At 36.4% G+C, this 22,964-nt stretch overlaps 1 protein-coding gene across 1 annotated transcript in view; it reads right to left on the reverse strand.

Annotated features, from left to right (window-relative positions):
- TAFA4 (TAFA chemokine like family member 4) overlaps positions 1-22,964 on the reverse strand; it is a 188,110-nt gene that overhangs the window by 122,623 nt on the left and 42,523 nt on the right. Inside the window, exons 2-3 of the mRNA XM_031953742.1 lie at positions 9,461-9,603; positions 6,085-6,200 (exon numbers count right to left, since the gene is read on the reverse strand). Of these exons, the coding sequence (XP_031809602.1) occupies positions 6,085-6,200; positions 9,461-9,540 (196 nt within the window). The 5' untranslated portion in view covers positions 9,541-9,603. The remainder of the gene's footprint in view (positions 1-6,084; positions 6,201-9,460; positions 9,604-22,964) is intronic.

Genomic DNA, 22,964 nt, shown 5'->3' on the forward strand with positions numbered 1-22,964 from the left:
GTAAAGAACTAGATACATATGAGATATATGTAGAAAAGATAGAAAGTAATCCAAGAAGGGACAGAAGAAGAGAACTATGGGGTTAACTCTTGGAGGTATAAAGGAAAACCAAAAGATAAAAGTAAAGAGACAGAGATTTCAGGAATAGGGGATAGTCAGGGCAAGATCATGGAGATGAGAAATGAAATGTCAAGGTCAGGAGCTATTGGTAATGTTGCTAACTGGGATTGCTAATATACCTGGATCAGAAAGCACAAGGAAGGGAAGAAAGTCTAAGACATGAAATGCAAGAAAGAGCCTTAAATGCCAGAGGATAGCCTTGATATCCCCAGTACTCACCACAGTGCTTTGCAAGTTATGGATACTTTTTAGATCCATGTTGAATTTAATTATAGTCAAAATTGGTGGTGATGACTGTTTCAATACTTATTGACAAAATTGCTCCCGCTCTGGAAATTCTGACTTTCCTTCTATAGAGCTGTGAAATCAGAAAGAAAAAAACTAAATACTTAAGTTGTATCAATATAAATATGTAGATAGGTCCCAGCTCATCAGCTTAACAAAGAATTCTATCAGAAACTATATGGGAGAGGTTTTTGCTAATTATCAAGAAGGTGAAACCTTCCTTGGATCTCTGGATTAGAATGCAGGTGCTGAGCCCACTTTATAACACTCTATTTCTAATTTATAGCACTCTTTTCCACCAACTATTGCTGCACCCAAAGGAGCACAGGAGATAGCAGCAAGGAAATATATGATTGGAAAAAAAGAAAAAGATGGTCTGGGAAGGGACTGAGAGCCAGGAGTAATCAATGCATCCCTTAAGAACTGATCTGGTACCCATACAATGCAGAAGGGCATTCAAGGGAGCATCCAGGAAGGAATAGTTAAACTGATAGAAAGATATATCCACTGAAGAAGTCAAGTGTCCTATTGACTACAGTGTAATCGATGTTATTTTTATTATTGTTCAGTCATTTAGACTTTGTGACTTTATTTGAGGTTCTCTTGGCAGAGACACTGAAATAGTCTGAAATAGTTTCCTCCTCCAGCTCATTTTACAGATGAGGACACTGAGGCAAACAGAGTTATAGGAGTGACCCAGGATCACAGAGCTAGTAAGTATCTGAGGCTGGATTTGAACTCAAATCTTTTTGATCTCATTCCTCTGCTCTCTCCACTATGGTGCCACCTGGTTATGACATTAATAATGATTAATGTAATTATTCTCTCCCAAAATTAATTGGGATTTCATACCTGGTAATTCTTTGAAAGGAGAAATAACTATATATGTAGCTGTGGAAAAAAGAAATTTAGATGAAGATAGAAACAGATGGATATGGGGAAGGAGAGAGAGAAGTGGCTATGTACATGTATGCATATACACACATATATGTATATATATATACATATATGTATACGTATACATAGACCTATCTAACTGTATGCAAATATATGTGTATATTTAATATATATATATCCCACATTGTTACTTCTTCCTTCAAATTTTATTTCTGCCTTTCGTTTGTGCATCCCAATCATTTCTAAATAAACCTCTCCCCCATCCAGAGAGTTTTCCCTTGAAACAAAGAAAAAGAGTAAAGCAAAATCAACTGATATACACTCATGACTGACAATATTGCAACATCAGTTCTATATATAGGATGTCCCCAAAGTTTAAGTTTTTTAAGCTATTAAAGCTTAAGGCAGCTATGTGGTGCAGTGATTAGAACACTGGACTTAGACAATCTGAGTTCAAATCTGGTCTCTGGCACTTACTAGCTGTGTGACCATGAGCAAGTCAATTAACCCCCATCTGTCTCAGTGCCATCATTTATAAAAAGAGTAAAATAACAGCAGCTACATCCAAGGGTTGTTCTGAAGCTCAAATGAGATTGCATGTAAAGCATTTTGTAAATTTTAAAGAGCCTTAAAAATACTACTTCTTCTTGTTGTTGTAGTTGTTGTTGTTGTTAAATTGAGTCCGACTTCCTCATTTTCCAGAGGAAAAAACTAAGACTTAGAGAGATTGTAGTATTTGCCCATAGTTGCACAACTAGTATCTGAGGTGGGATTTGAATCTAGACCTTACAGACTCCAAGTCCAGAATTCTACATATCATACCACAAGCTGGGCAAATTCCTAGGCAGTTTTACCACTTTAAAAAAAACATCACATGGTTATTATTCATTCTTTCAACAAATGCTTGTTAACCATTCACAGAGTAAAGCCACCTAGTGGCAAGCTATATATGCCCTCACAGAGTTTACAATCAATTTGGAAAATTTGTAAATGTCTACAACACAAAGCACCATGGGCTAAGTGCTTTATGAGAAGCACAAACTAAATACCATTGGTGCTCTGGGAAAAAAAATATTCTTGGTTAGGTAATAAGGGGATACATCATGCTAAGTCATACAACTGAGCTGGGTCTTAAAGAATGTATCTACAGGACCATCAGATCCTAGCTCTACAACTGAAAGGGATCTGAGAAACATCTAGTCCAAATGCTTCACTCTTGAGATGGAGAAACAGAGATTCAGGGAAATAAATGGTCTTTCCTAAGATCATGTAGATAGAAAAAAGGAGGCTAGGATTTGAACCCTAGTCAGATCCTCTGTCTCCAGTCAGTGTTCATACATTTGAGGGCAGAAAAATAAAGAAAAAAGGAAAAGACACTCATTCCAGGTAGAGGGAATATTTTGAAGTCCCAGAAACAGAGAAATGTCAAATAGTCCAAAGTAATTGGAAGAAATGGAGAGCTTGGGAGGAGACAAAGCATGTAGGAGCCCAAGGGAGAACTTGGAGCTTCAGTTTTATTGAGTAGACAATGGAAACCAATGAAAGTTTGGATCAGGGAAGTGGCACAATCATTGCGGTGATTAAGAAGATTAAGCTAAGGGCCTTATCTGGGATCCACCTAAAGAGTCAGAGGAGTGAGGAGGATGAGGAGGAAGAGACTCGGAATCATAGCTGTCAAGCTGGAAGGGATGCTGTAGCCCACCCAGTCTAATAATCTCATTTTACAGATGAGGAATGAGACCCAGAGAAGTTAAAAAAAACTTTCCATGTTTACACAGGTAATAAATTACAGAGCCAGGATTAGTGAACAGGTAAGAGATTATTCTAATAGTCTAAACTTAAAGCAACAAAGGCAAATAGGTGACACAACAGATAGTATATCAGTTCTGGGATCAGGAAGATTTCTCTTCCTGAGTTCCAATCTGCCTCAGACATTTACTAGCTGTGTGACCCGGAGAAAGTCACTTCACTCTATTTGCCTCAGTTAACTCATCTGTAAAATGAGCTGGACAAGAAAATGGCAAACCACTCCAGTCTTTGCCTAGAAAACCCCAAATAGGGACACAACCAAATAGCAACAAAGCCACAAGGCCTAAATTAGGATGGTGATGATAGGACTTTTCTTCCACGGAGAAAGAAAGGTCACAAAGTGAGAATATTATGCCAAAAATTCGGATTTTTAAAAATCTATAGAAGCGACTTAGCTTTGGAGGCAGCTGGGAGGCAGAACAGAAAGAGTATTGGACTTTCAGTCAGGGAGACCTGAATTCAAATATGGTTTCAGGAACATACTAGATGTATGGCCATTGACAAGTTGGTTAATCTCTCAGTTTCTCAACTGTAAAATATCAATAATATCAAAAATAAATCAATAATAAAATATCATAATAATAATAATATCTACTTCCTAGAGTTGTTATAAGATAATATTTGTAAGCTGCTCGGCACAATGTGTCACTCTTAAGAAGATTTATTTTCTTTCCTTCCTCTTTTTATTGTACCTTTCAATGCTTAGCTTGGACTACCCAGGCCTTTCAGAAGGCATTTTACTTGTAGAGAAACTGGAAATTATCATTACATCATTTCTTTGGATCCTAACACCAGAACTGGAAAGAATTCAAAGTCCATCAAGTCCAAATCCCCCATTTTGCAGATAAAGAAACTGAGTCACAGTTTGGCCACAGTCACCTCACCAGGAACGATCAGAGATTGGATCTGTAACCCCCATTATTGGCCTCCAAGACCTTTATTCTTCCCACTGCCCCACACTGCCTCCTTTATTACTATTATATAACTACTCAAAACCATTGTCATCCCCATCCAGATCTGTCCCTGAGATGATACATTTTCCCCATTCAAAGGGCTAAGCAATGAAGCAAGAATTTGACCCCAATCAAATGAAGGCTCTGCCTTGTCCTCCATTTCCTTCAAGTTTTAATAACCTTTCAACATTGTCCCTCGAGCTCAGCCCTCTGAAATCTGAAAAATCTGCTGTTAATAACCTGCCTGGCTGCAATGTTTTCCTTGCCTGATGACAAGCCTGTCTCTCGACCTCCACCCAGGAAAAGCGATGTGGACTAATCAGATAAGGCTAATGACTTAAAACACTTTGTTTTCCAGAAGGAAGTCAGCTAGAGATACATCGTGGGGTAAGCTGCTGGCTGTCGGCATTTTGGAACAGCCGCACCGTATTGATTTTATGCTGATTTGCTCAAACTTCCATCATGATTTGGCTTGATCTTCATCAAAATGTGTAGCTCGAGGGGGAAAATGAGTTTTAGAGGATTTCAAAAAAATGAACTTGAGTCCAAAATGATTTATGACCTTCGAATTTAAGTGTTATGTGGTGAAAAACAGCAAGTGCATGGAGAATCAAAATGTTTAGCATCCCTAAACCAAAAGAAAGCCCTTTTCCAGGTTATACATTACAATTTTTAAGTTGACAGACAGCACAGCTTAGGACTCAAGCTAAAGTCTTTTATCCAAAAGTCTGAGAATTTCTGGGACTGCCATGTTGTAAATTGCAGTTTCTCAGGACCTGGATTAATTGTTTGACAGTCAGTCTGCTGACAACCATGAATTATGAAGGAAAAAGCATGACTCTTTGGGGAGTTTTGCAATGTAGGTCACTCTAAGTGGTGATTAAAGTAGCGTATGTTGTTTGTGTGTGTGTGTGTGCATGTGTGTGAGCACACATATGCAGTTGGAAAACAAAAGAAAGAGGGGAAATGGGGGAAAGGAAAAAATAAAGGAGCCAATGATGACAGTCTATTGACTTGCTGCAGAAATAACAAAATCACAGATTCTGACGACCATGAAAATGATCAGACTTGCTCGGAATCATAGACTATCAGAGTCCAGCCCTTAGAGACCATTTATCTGGTCTAACCCATATTCAGAAGGGGTTTCCCTTTCCAAAACACCCAAAAAGAACACATCTCATTTTGATTGAAGACTTCTGATGAGAAGCCCACAACCCCCTAACGCAGCCCATTCCACTTTCAGACAGTCCAAAACTGCTTTTCCTTACATTAAGTCAAAATGAAATGTTTCAAACTTTATCTTAATGTTAACCAAATTGTTTAGTTCTCACTCTGCCCCTTTATGGAGTTGTCATCATTCATCAGATCAAAGATCTTGACTTACAATCCAACCTTCTCATTTTACAGAAAGGGAAACTGATGCTAAACATGATGTAGAGGTGCAACATGAAGTCAGATCCTCTGATTTGAGGGTCATTGTGCTTTCTACTTTACCACACAGCTTTGTTATCATCATCATCATTAATATTATCATTTATGAATGTGAATTAAAACAACATTTTTTGTACACAAGTTATCACTAAACTTTTCTCTTTATATCCCTAGTGCTTGACTTACAGTGCTTGACACAATAAGCACTTAATAAATGCTTTTTCATTCATTTTTCAACAATTCAATTGGATTTCAATAGAGATTAGCCGATTACCTCTATCCACTTTAAAGGGATGCTGAGAAAATGAATGAAAACAGGTTGCCTTTTGTTCTAGAATCCTTGGGGAAAGGGCACCATAAATGCAGGCATTAAAAAAAAAAGAAAAGTGCAAACAGATCACTCTGAAAATGCCAAGAACATCAACTCATGACGCATCAAAATATTGCACTATTTTTGCCATCTTTTGCTCCAGTTATTAAGACACCGTCCACAGTTTGGTCAATTACCAGTGGCTAAAAAGTGGGCTCTGATGTTGAATGACTGCGATTAATTGATCTCAGTAGTGCATAAGGAGTTTAAAGTTCCTACCTGGGTGTCCCCGGAGATGATGACTAGAGGCTGACAACAGTTTACTGCACACCATTAGCACAGAGACCAGGAGGAGCCAATGAGACAGTAGCACTGATTTGGCAGAGAATCTCATCCTAAAGCCAGAAAAAGAAGAAGTTCAATGAAGGAGCAATACTTTAGGGGGCTATGAGAAAGACAATACTGCAGAGGTGGGAGAATGCAGAAAGAAGCGGTAGTATGAAATTACCTGTTGGATGGGAGAGGGTATCATCAGAGAGGATAGCTTGTTCTTAAAGTAATATTAATCAAATCTGTAAATTCGTCTTAAAATTAAGAGTTTCAGAAGTGAATTCCATACTTAGGTATTAAGATCAACCCTGTTTTTCTGCGATCAAATTCAATGGCCTGATAATTATATTTGGGTTAGATTATTTTTAAACAATGAATTAAGAAAACTATATGCTTCAAAAGTAGTTTTGTTAAAATATTCTGTGTGTGTGTATATATATATATGTATATATGTATGTATGTATGTATGTATATATCAGAACTGCAGAAATACTGAATACCCCATTTGTGAATGAAAAAGCCCTGATCTCAAAGCATAGACATATGTTTTATTGTACAGGCCCCCCAGGTTTGATAGGACAGTTCAGAATTTGACATCTTGAGCAAGAACAGTAAAGTGTCTTTTTGTGGCCATTAAATTATTTAGACTTTACAAATGATCGGTATAGTCGATAAAACTCTTCAGAAGTCATTTGTGTTGGTCTAATCCCATTTTTTGAAGAAAAAATAAAAAATACAAATGCAATGCCCAGAAAACATATCTTCTCTGAGCTTTACAAAATCTGGGAGGGCACAGGAAGATAGTAGATAAGCCCTTGGCCTTGAAGACGGGAAATCTAGGCCCAAATCAGCCTCAAAGATCACAAACTATGCAATTCTAGCCAATGTATTCCAATTCTGTGTACCTTTGGCAATTCCTTAGGACTTAAGTCATAAGCACAACTACTGTTAGGAATCTATCTTTTTTGGAGGGCTGGAGTGGTGTTTCACACTGGGAGTTTCCAAGTCATTAATCAACAAAATCACAGGACGTAGAGCTGGAAGTGATCTCAGATGGCATGTAGACCAAGTGGTACCAAAGTTGAAGTATCTCTTTAAGATGCTATAGTGGGATTATTCCAGATTTGGGTTTTCTTATACTAAAGCAAGTATTCTCTTTCTACTGTATCACTCTGCTCTTTTTGGCAAATGACTTAGAATTGCTATTTTTTATATTTTTCCCTGCTTAATCCTTTAAATAGCATTTGAGGATTACTAAATCTATAAACAGACACGGAAGGACACTACAGTGATGGCATACTGAGTTTGACTGATGGTGAACAACACTGCAGGTGATTCTCTGTGCATATATCCAATAGGTCCCCTCCAGGAAATCAATCTAGAACCACAACCATAGAACCACAACATTTTTGCTTGAGGGAACATTCAAGGAGATTCCTACTTCATAAAACTATTACATGCCAAACTAAAAATCCAGCCTTCTCTTTGGACTTTCTATCATTTAGTTAAAGAAACCTTATTGAAAAGTTGCCGTTCTGATGGACCAGGCCATCCTCAGCAACAAGATCAACCAAATCATTTCCATTGGAGCAGTAATGAACTGAACTAGCTATGCCCAGAAAAAGAACTCTGGGAGATGACTAAAAACCATTACATTGAATTCCCAATCACTATATTTATGCCCACCTGCATTTTTGATTTCCTTCACAAGCTAATTGTACAATATTTCAGAGTCTGATTCTTTTTGTACAGCAAAATAACGTTTTGGTCAGGTATACGTATTGTGTATCTAATTTATATTTTAATATATTTAACATCTACTGGTCATCCTGCCATCTAGGGGAGGGGGTGGGGGGGCGGTAAGAGGTGAAAAATTGGAACAAAAGGTTTGGCAATTGTTAATGCTGTAAAGTTACCCATTATATATCCTGTAAATAAAAGGCTATTAAATAAAAAAAAAATAGCCCCAGAAAAAAAGAGGCTTAGGTTAATATTGAGTCTTGTTTCATCATCCAGGCCAATCAGCCAATGTAACTCAATGTAAAAGAATGAGAAGGGAAACTGATGGAGACTTTCCCAGAGCATGTCCTCTTTAAATTTGATTTAACTTAAAATTTTCATTAAGTAACTAGAATCAATATATAACAGCAATATAAACTATTTTACAAAAAAGGACATTTATATAGTGTGCCTTTAAGCTTACAAAACTTACAAAGCTTACAAAACACAATACATATTATTTCACTTGATCTTTATAATAAATATTTCAAGTATCATTAAAAAAAAAAAGTTGCCATGCTGCTCATTGGCTAGAGATCCGTTTCATTATTTGAACCTACAGACAAACATGAGATTTTCAGCTTTTTTTTAAGAAGTATGTGTCAAAGGTGAGCCATGGTAAAACCATGGGGTTGGGAACGTGATAATGTGCTCAAGTTTTTCAAGGGCTGTCATACTGAAAAGACTAAATTTGTTCTGCTTTGCCCCAGGAGCAATAGTTAGAAGTTGTGAAAAAGCCATTACACACTAGATAACAGAAAAAACTTGCTAACAATTAGAGCTGTTCAAAAGTGATATGGCTGCATCAGGAAGTAGTGAGTTCCGTCTCCACGGACATCTTTAAGAAGAGGATGGATGACAACTTCTCAGATGTTACCAAGCATGGGATGGATGTGATAGCTGCAGAGATCTCTCACAACTCTCCATGATTTGGGAAAATGTAAATTCATTATTTTGTGTCCCTTAGACCATCTCATTCAGATGTATGCTGGTAAGTATTTAAAAACTGATTGGGGGAGGGAGGAGTTGCATACAATATGCCTTTAAGTTTAATAAATATTATTGATATTTTCTTCATCACTATATTAATTTTAGAACAACAAAACAATAAATCAAGTCTCAATCTGTAGCATTTGCTGATTTCCAAGGCGTAAATGCTCACACTGAAAATTTCACAATCAGTTCTCTCAAACCAATATAAGCAGGCTCTAGGATACCTTTGACTTTATCTGAAACAAGATTTCAATTTTCAGATGGGGAAAAATGTTCTCAAAAATGGCTATACTTTCCCCGGGTTAAAATGAATGTTGTTGAGTGAGAATCTAAGGTCTTTACAACTCATATCTCCGTACAACTCTTTGTAAACTGAAAGGCATCCAAAAGATTAGAGCTCAATATAAAAAAAACATGAGCCTCAAAACCCTAGCATCCTAGATAAGAGGGAGACCTTTAGAAAAGATGAGCGGAGCCCCAGAAACACTCACATCTGCCAAATTCTAGTCTTTAGAAAGTGCCATCTCTATGTCACTGTTAAAAGTCATCTTACCTTGGGGACTTCACAAGAATTGGATTCCAGTCAAACACAATTACTCCAGAAAGCGTTTCAGAACAGCTCCAAATTTCCATTTGCAGCTAGACTCAACCATTGCTACGATTCACAAATTCCTCTTCACTTGGGAGACCTATTACCTATTAAGGAAACCCAGAAAGATAGCAATTAGAATTTTTAATGTTGATATGAAACAGATTTTTATTAGCAAAGTAATTGTTTTATGCTGCCACCTCCTGTTCTAAGCAGGTTAATCTGTGGACAGCAAGGCTCTCCTTGGAGTCTAAGCTGTTCTAACACAGGGAGGGAAATAAAATTGCATTTTAAAAACACATTATGTTAGCTAAATATTACTTGAGAACTGTATGATATGAAGCAAGCTGAATTCCTCCCAACCAAAGAAAAAGAATCCTACAATATTAACATTGTGGCAACACAAGTGATAAGTAACACTATAGGGTTTGCAAAACAAAATGAATACTATGTCATATTTTTATTCAATCCATCATAAGAGTGAATGAATGAATGAATGAATCTGAGAAGGAAAGACCCTCAGAGCAGAATGATTGCTATTTATACTCCATCTGAGTCAATCAGAACCCAAACAATGACTAAATGGGGTTTGGCCTAGGATGTACTAGTAGTCAATGAGAATCAGATTAGTTTTGGTTTAAGGCAAGATCCTTAATAAAGAAATCCAGCCAGTAAAGTCCAAGACATCATGGGAGAGTTTAGAGGTGCAAAAAAGGGGCAAAATGCTTTTAAGAGCATCTATAAGTAAAGGTATGATATTCTATAGAGAGAGAGGAAAGGAGGGAAGGAAGGAAGGAAGCAAGGAAGGAAGGAAACAAGGAAGGAAGGAAGGAAGGGAGGGAGGGAGAAAGGAAGAAAGGGAGTGAAGTAGGAAACAAGGAAGAGAGGGAGAGAGGAAGGGAAGGAAGGAAAGAGGAAAGGAAGGAAGGAAGGAAGGAAGGAAGAAAGGAAGGAAGGAAGGAAGGAAGGAAGGAAGGAAGGAAGGAAGGAAGGGAGGGAGGGAAGAAAGGAAGAGAGGGAAGGAAGGAAGAGAGGGAAGGAAGGAAGAGAGGGAAGGAAGGAAGGAAGAGAGGGAAGGAAGGAAGGAAGAGAGGGAAAGAAGGAAGGAAGAGAGGGAAGGAAGGGAAAGAAGGAAGGGAGGGAGGAAGAAAGGGAAGAAGGAAGGAGAAAGCAAAGGAGGAAGGGAGGGAATGAGGGAAGGAGGGAGGGAGACTTTCCAATTGACCAAATCCAATTTGGGGGCCAGCTTAGATTCTTAGCCTCAATTGCTACCCAGCCTTAATCACTGAATGGGTGCCACTTCAATAAGACTGAGACCTGTTGAAGATCTTAACTTAAAAAGGTCAAGGTTTCCCATTTGATATAGGATCATGTCCAATTGTCCTGATATGTATATCTTGCCACTGGACCCAGATGGTTCTGGAAGGAAAAGTAAGGCAGCATAGCCATCCCTCACTCAAATCCAAATCACTTGTATGTCATGGACTTCTTCAAGAATGAAGGACAAACCATAATAGAATCAAATAATGTTAAAGGGAAGCAGTATGGTACAGTAAAAAGTGTATATTTCTCAGAGGCAGAGAACATGGGTCCAATACTTACTATCAGCCTAAGTTTAAGCAAATCTTTTAATTCCTCTTTGCCTTGTTTTCTTCATCTATGAAATAAAAGAGTTGGCCTAGATAATTTCTAAGGTTCCTTCTAAATCAACGTTTCTATGACCTTGTAGCTATCTAGTTTAATCTTCTTAATTTTACAAACAAGAAATAATAGTCTAAAACACTTTTTAGTTTACAAAAACTTGCTACATCATCTCATTTGATTCTCATAACAGCCCTACAGAGTAGGTACTATTATTTTTGTGGAAGAGAAAATTGAGGTTTGGAGAAATAACTTGCTCTGTGTTACTGAATAAAACAAGTTGTGTTACTGAGTAAAATAAATCGTCTTCCTGAGTCTTTGTCCAGTGATCCAGAAATTAGATCTCCTGACTTGTAGTCCAGCAGACGTGAAATAAGCAAGATTTCCAGCGTTCCATTATTCTCTTACAAATATTTTAAAAGAGAAGAAAGAGAGAAAATATCCTTATTTTGATAACCATATGACATATAAAAGGTGCTATTGTCTCACAGATCGATAACATCAGAGGTCTTAGAACTCATCCAAGCCCATCACTTTAGATGAAGAAATCAGGATTTGGGGAATTTAACTGATTTCCTTAAGGATCTACAGATTGTAAATATCTAATGATGGATTTGAACTCAGATCTGGTTTCCAGGGTCAGTATTCATGCCCTTACCACATCGCTTCCCAATAGATATCATCAAGTGACAAAAAATCCATAGATGCTGCTTCAAACAACTTTCTAATTTATAAAGCACATTTTTTAAAAGCAGCATGCAAATAGCTTCTGTTGTAAACTCCTCAGAAAATCAAAAATTAAAGCATCTCATTTTTCCTGTTACTAATTTATATACATCTCTTTAGTGGTGGAGATTTAAAAGAAAAAATGATTTGCAGCCATGCATATTAACGTTCCAAATGTGATCAAGAATTAGCCTTTGAAACATATTTTAATTACTTCTGAATCCCACTGAACACATTCCAAATCCACTCCCAAGAACAACTAGGATTTTCTCTTCTTTCAGAACACCTGAAGATGATTTAAGAAGTTTGCCCACAGAACACTTTCTGCAGAAGAACCAACCCACTGAGCATTAAGGCTTAACCTCCCCCTTTCAAAGAGCTTGAGTGATTAGCTTGGAAATAACAAAAGAAAAATGTCCTTTAAGAGCCATAGGAAAGAGAGGATTCAGAATTGAAAATAACTTAAAAATTTAAAAACAAACAAAAAAAGAGTCGCATGGGCTTTGCTAGCACCATCCTGGAAACTTGCATCCCCTGGCCTTCCTCCTTTATTCTCAATGTTTGTCTCTTTCTCTGCCCAAGAGCACAATTTGACCTTCTACTACCCAAAATGAAATGCACAGGACAATTCATCAGATGCAGCCATAATGAACTCCTCACTTCTCAGAGACTAAAGTGACCTTTTCTTGCTAATATTTGTCTTGTTTTCAGCAAACTAAGGAAACCGCTAGGAATTCCTTTTTTAATTTGTAGGGATGGGTGGGAGTGGATCCATCAGTGAAAAGTAATGTGGTCAAATGGATTGAACCTCGGACTAGGGGGTGCCAGCAGTTTAATTTCAGCCCTCGCCAACCTTCATTCAATCAAATTGTCCCAGTCTGCCTATTAGGCAATTTCTTTGAAAGGTTCATTCTTTCACATCACTTTTAAACATTTAGTAACTGATGCCTCCCCCAAGCCCTGTTTCAATGTCTCGTTGTGGCAAGGAGGTGACTCTGGGTCCTTGAAGGCTCTAACAATACTGCAGAGCTTCAGCAAGTCCTATCAAGCTGAAAAGATTTCAAAAAGCACTCACCAGCTCACTGTATGTCTTCTAAGGACTATGGCAGTTCCCAGACCCTCATCATCATCAAGTGATATTTTTGTTGTTGTTATTTATGTCAGGCTACTAAATCATCTGATTAGAAATAAAACCCCTGTGATCAGCAAGAATACTCTCCAGTCAAAACAATCTAGTACTAGCTAAGAAATCAGTGGAATTGTTTAGGTACAAATTACATTATAGTTAATGACCATAGTAATTTAGTATACAATAAAGCCAAAGATCCAAGGTTTTGGAACAAAAACTCATTATTTGACAAAAACTGTTGGGAACACTGGAAAATAAGATCGTGGAAACTGGGTATAGACTACCATTCCATACCCTATGACAAGATAAGGTCAAAATTGGTACATGATTTATACATAAAGGGTGACACACAGAGCATGGAATAGTTTGTCTTTCAGATTTCTAGACAAAGACAGCAGTCGAAAATATAAAATAGAAAAGGTATAAGAAAAACAGAAAACTGGGAGGAGGAGGGATTTTGCAACAGGTATCTCTGATAAAAGGCCTCATTTTTCAATATGTAGGGAACTGAGTCAAATTTATAAAAATACAAATACAAATCATTCTCCAATTGATAAACTGTCAAAGGATAGAAGAGGCAGTTTCCTTTTTGTTATTAAAGCTTTTTATTTACAAAACATATGCATAGAGTAATTTTTCAACATTGACCCTTGCTAAACCTTTTGCTCCAAATTTTCCCTCCTTCCCCCCACCCTCTCCCCTAACTGGCAGGTAGTCCAATACATATTAAATATATTAAAATATATGTTAAATCCAATATATGTATACATTGGATACAGTTATCTTGCTGCACAAGAAAAATCAGATCAAGAAGGAAAAAACAAACTTAAAAAGAAAACAAAATGCAAGCAAACAACAACCGAGAGAGTGAGAATGCTATATTGTGCTCTACATTCAGTTCCCTCTCGCTCTCTCTGGGTGTAGATGGCTCTTTTCATCACTGAACAACTGGAACTGATTTGAATCATTTCATTGTTAAAGAGAGCCACGTCCACCAGAATTGATCATTGTATAGTCTTCTTGTTGCCATATATAATGATCTCCTGGTTCTGCTCATTTCACTCAGCATCAGTTCATGAAAGTCTCTCCAACCCTCTCTGAAATCATCCTGCTGGTCATTTCTTACAGAACAATAATATTCTATAATATTCATATACCACAATTTACCCAACCATTCTCCAACTGATGGGCATCCATTCATTTTACAGCTTCTAGCCACTACAAAAAGGGCTGCCAAAAATATTTTTGCACATGGGGGTCCCTTTCCTGAAGAGGAAGTTTTCAACAAAGAAATTAAAACTATAGTCATATGAAAAAATGCTTTAAATCACTACTGATCAGAGAAAAGAAAACTACTCTAAAGTACCACCTCACACATATCAGATTGGCCTATATGACAAAAAAAGAAAAATGTTGGATTTTGGAAGGGATGTAGGAAAAATGGGAGACTAATGCACTGTTGGTGGAATTGTAATTATTGGTTGATCCAACCATTTTGGAGAGCAATTTGGAACTGTGCCCAAAGGACAACCAACTGTGCATACTCTTTGATCCAGCAATACCAGTGCCAGGTTTATATCTCAAAGACACCAAAAAAATTTAGGAAAAGGACATTTGTATTTATACAAAAAGATTTGTAGCAGATCTTTTGTGGTGGCTAAGGAATGGAAATCAAAGGGATGCCCATGAATCTGGAATGGCTAAACAGGCTGGGGTATATGACTGTAATGGAATATTATTGTTCTGTAAGCAAGAAGATACTTGGAAAAAATTACATGAACTGAGGCATGAAGTGAACAAAACCAGAAGAACACAGTAACAGCAACATTGTTCGATGAAGAACTATGAATGATTTAGGCATTCTCCACAAAGCAATGATTCAAGACAATCCCAAAGAATTGATAATGAGGCATATTACCTGCCTCCAGAGAAAAAAAAATGATGTTCAAATACAGACTGAAGCATGCTATCTTTCACTTTCTTTCATTTTTTTTCTTTTATTCAAGCCTTCTTATACAAAATGACTAATTTGAAAATGTTTTATATAATTGTACATGTATAAACAATATCTAATTACTTACCATCTCTGGGAGGAAGAAGAAGAGGGAGGAAAAGAGAAAAAGACTTTGGAACTTAAAATTTTAAATTAAAATGTTTTAAATTTTTAAAAAAGAATATTCATCACAGAGCTCTGAAGAACTAACATAATACTTTGTGGTCATCATTTTCTAATTAATACCAAAAATAGATCACTCATCAGGTTGGATGCAATATTTCTAGGGGGTGGATTTTTTCTCTCCTTAAATTCTATAGTTCCATGGGGTTTCTTGCTGTCCCTCACACAAGCTCCTCCATTTCTCAATTCTTCCTTTTCAAAAGTTGTCCCCAATGCCTGCAATCTGACTCTCCTCACCTTTGTCTCTCAATTTTCTTTTTTTTTTTTAATTTATTTTTTTTAATTTTTATTATTTTTTATTTAATAGCCTTTTATTTACAGGTTATATGCATGGGTAACTTTACAGCGTTAACAATTGCCAAACCTCTTGCTCCAATTTTTCACCTCTTACTCCCCACCCCCTCCCCTAAATGGCAGGATGACCAGTAGATGTTAAATACATTAAAATATAAATTAGATACACAATACGTATACCTGACCAAAACGTTATTTTGCTGTACAAAAAGAATCAGACTCTGAAATATTGTACAATTATCTTGTGAAGGAAATCAAAAATGCAGGTGGGCATAAATATAGGGATTGGGAATTCAATGTAATGGTTTTTAGTCATCTCCCAGAGTTCTTTTTCTGGGTATAGCTAGTTCAGTTCATTACTGCTCCATTAGAAATGATTTGGTTGATCTCGTTGCTGAGGATGGCCTGGTCCATCAGAACTGGTCATCATATAGTATTGTTGTTGAAGTATATAATGATCTCCTGGTCCTGCTCATTTCACTCAGCATCAGTTCGTGTAAGTCTCTCCAGGCCTTTCTGAAATCATCCTGTTGGTCATTTCTTACAGAACAGTAATATTCCATAATTTTCATATACCACAATTTATTCAGCCATTCTCCAACTGATGGACATCCATTCAGTTTCCAGTTTCTAGCCACTACAAAAAGGGCTGCCACAAACATTCGTGCACATACAGGTCCCTTTCCCTTCTTTATAATCTCTTTGGGATATAATCCCAGTAGTAACACTGCTGGATCAAAGGGTATGCACAGTTTGATAACTTTTTGAGCATAGTTCCAAACTACTCTCCAAAATGGTTGGATTCGTTCACAACTCCACCAACAATGAATCAATGTCCCAGTTTTCCCACATCCCCTCCAACAATCATCATTATTTTTTCCTGTCATCTTAGCCAATCTGACAGGTGTGTAGTGGTATCTTAGAGTTGTCTTAATTTGCATTTCTCTGATTAATAATGACTTGGAGCATCTTTTCATATGACTAGAAATAGTTTCAATTTCTTCATCTGAGAATTGTCTGTTCATATCCTTTGACCATTTTTCAATTGGAGAATGGCTTGATTTTTTATAAATTAGAGTTAATTCTCTATATATTTTGGAAATGAGGCCTTTATCAGAACCTTTGACTGTAAAAATATTTTCCCAGTTTATTGCTTCCCTTCTAATCTTGTCTGCATTAGTTTTGTTTGTACAAAAACTTTTCAGTTTGGTATAATCGAAATTTTCTATTTTGTGATCAGTAATGATCTCTAGTTCTGCTTTGGTCATAAAGACCTTCCCCTTCCACAGGTCTGAGAGGTAAACTATCCTATGTTCCTCTAATTTATTAATAATTTCATTCTTTATGCCTAGGTCATGAACCCATTTTGACCTTATCTTGGTGTACGGCGTTAAGTATGGATCAATGCCTAGTTTCTGCCATATTAGTTTCCAATTTTCCCAGCAATTTTTATCAAACAGTAAGTTCTTATCCCAAAAGCTGGGATCTTTGGGTTTGTCAAAGACTAGGTTGCTATATTTGTTGACTGTTTTATCCCTTGAACCTAATCTATTCTACTGATCAACTAATCTATTCCTTAGCCAATACCAAATAGTTTTGGTAACTGCTGCTCTATAATATAATTTTAGATCTGGTACAGCTAAGCCACCATCATTTGATTTTTTTTTCATTAATTCCCTTGAAATTCTTGACCTTTTGTTTTTCCATATGAACTTTGTTGTTATTTTTTCTAGGTCATTAAAATAGTTTTTTGGGAGTCTGATTGGTATAGCGCTAAATAAATAGATTAGTTTAGGTAATATTGTCATCTTTATTATATTTGCTCGCCCTATCCAAGAGCATTTAATATTTTTCCAATTGGTTAGATCAGACTTAATTTGTGTGAAAAGTGGTCTGTAATTTTGCTCATAAAGTTTCTGATTTTCCCTTGGCAGATAGATTCCTAAATATTTTATATTATCAGTAGTTACTTTAAATGGAATTTCTCTTTGTAACTCTGACTGTTGGATTTTGTTAGTGATATATAAGAATGCTGATGACTTATGTGGGTTTATTTTATAACCAGCAACTTTGCTAAAGTTGTGGATTATTTCTAATAACTTTTTAGCAGAATCTCTGGGGTTCTCTAAGTATACCATCATGTCATCGGCAAAGAGTGATAATTTGGCTTCCTCATTGCCTATTCTTATTCCTTTAATCTCTTTCTCAGCTCTTATTGCCAAAGCTACCGTTTCTAATACAATATTAAATAGTAACGGTGATAGTGGGCAACCTTGTTTCACTCCAGATCTTATTGGGAATGGTTGCAGTTTGTCTCCATTACATATGATGCTTACTGATGGTTTTAAAATAGATGCTGCTGATTATTTTAAGGAAAAGTCCATTTATTCCTATACTCTCAAGTGTTTTTAATAGGAATGGATGTTGGATTTTGTCAAATGCTTTTTCTGCATCTATTGTGTCTCTCAATTTTCTGCAAGATCCAACTCAAAACCCACTTTCTACAGGAGAGCTTCCTTGGCCCTGCACTCCCCACTCTCTTTTAAGATGGTCTCTCATTTATGCCACATATGTTTTGTCCTTTGTATGTTTTCTTCCTCATTAGAATGTAAACCTCCTGAAGGAAGAGCCTGGTTTTTGGTTGGGGTGGGGCGTTGCTTTTTTAACTTTCTTTGTGTTCCTTACTTATTATTATTTAGTTAATTAATTGATTGATTGATACCTATGTATTACTTAGCACTGTGCTTGGCCGAAGTAAGCACTTAATGTTTGTTGATGATATGAATGAGGGGAAAGGAAATAAAGTCAATGAGTGTAGGTCACTTTTTCCAAGAATTTGACTATGAATAGGAAAAGAAGTAGGACAATAGCCTCGGTGACCAGTGAATGTTTGGGGTATTTTTTAAAGATGGGGTATGCAAGCATGTTTGTGAACAGCAGGGGACAAGTCAGTAGAAAGAAAAAGATGAGACAGAAGATTAAGGGAAGGGGATGATTGTGGGGCAATATGTGAAAAGAGATGGAAGAGGACATAATTAAGGGCACTATCCCAAATGATCATAGTCAGGGATGAGAAACTTGGAGCTAAATGGAATTCAGAGAGCATTTGGTCCAATCCTTTCATTTGAAAGATGGGGAAACTGAGACACAGAAAATCAAAGTGAGTTGGCAAGATAAAATAGTAAATGTTGTAGCTGAGATTCAACCCAAGGATCCTATGAACTGAAACAGCAAAAATAACCAAAGAATCTATTTTGTTTCATGTCTGTAGTGTAGGAGTATATGAAATTAGAACTTGAATCTTCTGATGCATTTTTTCTAGGGATCTTTTCTAGGCAGTTAAGTGATGCAGTGGTTAGAAAAGTAGACTAAACAGAAAAACCTAACCCTCCAGACTCAAATCCTTACTAGTTGTGTGGTGTAATGGGCCAGAATTCTGGAGAAATGTACTTGAAACAAGGATTCTTACCACAAGGTGTTAACACAGTAGAATTGATAAGGCAATGGTTATCTAGTTTAGCATGGGGATTAATAGTTCTCTAGTTCAGCATGATTGATTTAATCTTACAACAAATAATGGTTCCCTAGTGATACAATGATGATGTAATTGTAATAGAGCATATAAATTGGGACAAACAGCCAGAGGAGACTCAGAGAAGAAAGAGGACTGAAGGCTGGAGCTCAAGCTCTTGGACTGAGAAAGACTTCAAGACAGAGACTGTCATGGTGGCTGTCCTGCTTCCTCCACAGAAACCAAGACACATTCCAGAGGGACCTCCAGAAAGCTAGCTGAACCCCAGGTGAAGGAGGCAGACTGTGAAGGAGATAATAAAGAATTTGGACTTTATCCCTGGCTATTCTCGTGGTGATTACTCTGCTGAAATGAAGGCTGGTCCCAAGACCTCCAGAAAACTAACCAGAACATTACAGTCACTTATCTTCTGCCTTCCTCAGTTTTTCATCTAGATTTTGTAAAGATTGAATGAGATAATATTCATAAAACACTTTGCAAGTTTTAAAGCACAATAATGATGATGATGATTAGCTTAAGTGAAACCTCTATAGATTATAAAAATAATAGCATCCCAGATATGTTTAATAGTTATATTTCTATATCAGTTTACAATATATAAATAGCCAGGGAAGAATAAAATGTGTTCCTTATTCCCCAATTTTTCATTGAGAAATCATATGTGTCTGATTCCTCATGGATGATTAATAAACTTGTCATTAAATGACACGTGATGTCTCAAAGCCTTTTCATTGTTTTCATCTCTGGATTTCTCCCAATATAAAGTGTTCAGAATAGTAGTTCTCATAGGTTAATTTCAGAAAATTACCACTTTCTAATAGAGCCTGGAAATTCTCAGGGTTGCACCTTTGTCGAACCACATTGAATGTGGAAAAACTTTGCACATTTCCAAACATCCAGATATTTGGTACCATAGAGATCAAACATCTGGATGATGGATTACACTTGTCACCTGATACTTTACTTTTGTGTAGACACAGGTCATTTTCATTAGAAAATATTGGACTATTTTTTCCTAGGTCTGTAAACTTGAAAAATCTAAGACATGACAAAAGGTTTTTCAGAAATGTTGAGTCCAAGATATTTGAAATAAAATGATTTAAAAGATGAGTTAATACAGGGGATAGAAAGAGGGATTACGACAATTTCCTTTCTATCTCTGGCCTGTTGGAGTTGACATGGGAGTTTAACATGTTCCAGTATTTTATTATTATATAGATTTGTGATCTCATCAATTTTGGTATTCCCTCCAGCAACATAGATACCACTTCATCTATTCACCCTATTCATGGGACATATCATGGAACGGGGAAAGACTGCTGGTTTTAGAATTGGAGGCTCCAGAGGGAAGGTGATTTAAAGTATGAACGAGTGTTCATGGAGTCCGAGAACTTGGATGAGAAAAAAAGTTACATCTTTATTTTCACTGTTCTTTGATTTCCTTTATAATCTTTGGTATTTCATTATATGATTTAAAAAGATGATTCTGAAAAAAAAGCCACGGGCTTCAACAGACTGCCAAAGAGATCCATGATTCACAACAGTGAAGAAACCATACTCTAAGAAATTAGAGCATAATACTGAGAAAGTTGGCCTTAGAATCAGAGCCCTTAAAACCAGGCATCCTCTGAAGTACCAGACTTAATCTAAATCTGCAACCCTAGGTGGGATCCATAATAAATTATCCTAGACAATTTTAATCTGTGTCTTCCCAAAAGCCTAGCACCAACACAACTTTTTTTGGAAGTGGATAACATTTTTTATCCTAAGTCCTTTGGAATTGTCTTAGATCATTATATTGCTGAATTGATTCTCGTATAAGTTTGCTATGTGAACTGATCCAACCACTCTGGAGAGCAATTTGGAACCCTGTCCAAAAGGCTATATAAAACTGTGTATATCCTTTGAAACCCAAAATCGCCACTATTAGATCTGTATCCCAAAGAGATCACTAAAAAAGGGGAAAGGATCCACATGTGCAAAAATATTTATAGCACCTCTTTTTGTAGTGGCAAGGAATTGAAACTTGAGGGGATGCCCATCAATTGGGGAATGGCTGAATAAGTTATGGTATATGAATGTAATGGAATATTATTGTGCTGTAAGAAATGATGAACAGGATGATTTCAGAAAAATGTGGGAAGACTTACATGGACTGATTATGAGTAAAATAAGCAGAACCAAAAAAACATTGTACCTATTAAGCTTATACGAGAATTAGGATGAAAAATATTATCCACTTCCAAAGAAAGATTTGATGAAGTCTGAATTGAGATTAAAGCATACTTTTTTGTTAATTGTCTTTATTGTTCTAGGTTTGGTTTGGTTAATTTGTTTGGTTTTTTGATCTTTATTTTCTTTCACAAAATGGCTAATATGGACATGTTTTGCATAACCTATAATCTATAACAAACTGCTTACCTTATGAAGGTGGAAGGAGAGAAAGCAAAGAAAAGAGAAGAGGAAGGTAGATAGGTAAAGAATTTAAAAATCAAAATTTCCAAAAAATAAATATTAAATTTTTAAGAAAAAAAGAAAAGAAAAAATTCTAAAATGAACTATTCTACCTTACTAGAATAACTTTTTTATTCAAACCTGTGTGCTATAGTGAAAAAAACAAAAAAGAACACTAAATCTGGAGTATAAAACTTGGATTTAGATCCAACCCTCACATTTACTACCTGTGTGATCTTGGGCAAATCACTTTACTTCCTTTGGACAGAAAATGTTGTCTTCTATGAGTCAGTTTCAATAGTACATTTACTGAAAAAACATAATTTAAAAGTATTTTAACAAAATATAAAAGAGAAAGCAAGGATTTATCTCAAAAAAAAAAAAAAAAAGATTTTCACAGTCCAAGACATAGCTCTTTCTTTTCCCTGATGGCTATTTACCTTGGCGATTTCTATACTCTCACTTGCATCACTCCTAGAATGGAGATGGCAGGATAATGAGCTATTTAGAGATTTAACGAACAGTCAACTCACATTTGACCTTCCCAGGTGGGAAACTATTGAAGCCTGCTGGGAAGTCCAGGTAAATAATACCATTTACTCCTAGTGGAGAAAAGCAAAAAACCCTGAAGAGTCAAAAGCCATGACCAACCATTCCCTTCACTTCTGCATAAATCCCCCAATTAATTCATCTAAAAACTAAAAATGACAGAAAGTGGCAAAAAACCTTTGAGCATTAGAGCTCAGGGTTTTGGTAGAGGGAGATATATGGTTATCTGGGACAATGGTTTTGATTTTTGTTGTTTTTATTTTCCAGAATAATTTCCTCACCGAGTGCCCATCAGGTGATCTAAGGGACATCTTTTTTCATAACTGGTAGCTATATTAAGCAACCAAGATTTGTCTATATAAAAGAACCCAATATTTCTCTAACCTGGAATGAGGAGAGATGAGGGCTTTTTCAGTTGGCCTAAATAATAGAATCACTCCCAAATCTTTTCTGGCATTTTAAATGCTTTCCCCACCGAGGATAACAGAGCCAGAGATAACCTATTCACAAATGACAATCCTGCAACAAGACAGGTTGTTTAGTGAGCTTTTTATTCTTAAGGGCAACGCTGATGCAAGGAAAATACCATTAAGTAGGTTAGCGTGCCTCGTTTGACTGTATTTTCAGCATTGATATGTAGTCAACGTTTATACTGGGCTATCATTTACAAGTATTTTATAATGTATGCAATTACTTAGTAATTTACAGCATGCTTATGTTCCTATGTTAAAGAAAGCCCCATTTTTCTGCCAATATAAACTACACATTATAAAATGCATTTTTACAGCTTGCCTAAAAACATCTATAAAGACTTTACTATTGGTGCATTTTACAACATGCTTTATAATAAGCTATTAAAGAATACAACTGCATCTATTAAATATTAAAGAATTTTATAAGTGGCATTTTAATTTCAAGTGTTAACCAATCCGGTCTCATTTCAGGGAGATGGTGGATCTCTTAAAAG

The sequence above is a fragment of the Sarcophilus harrisii genome, chromosome 1 (assembly GCF_902635505.1).
Source record: "Sarcophilus harrisii chromosome 1, mSarHar1.11, whole genome shotgun sequence".
Taxonomy (NCBI): Eukaryota; Metazoa; Chordata; class Mammalia; order Dasyuromorphia; family Dasyuridae; genus Sarcophilus; species Sarcophilus harrisii.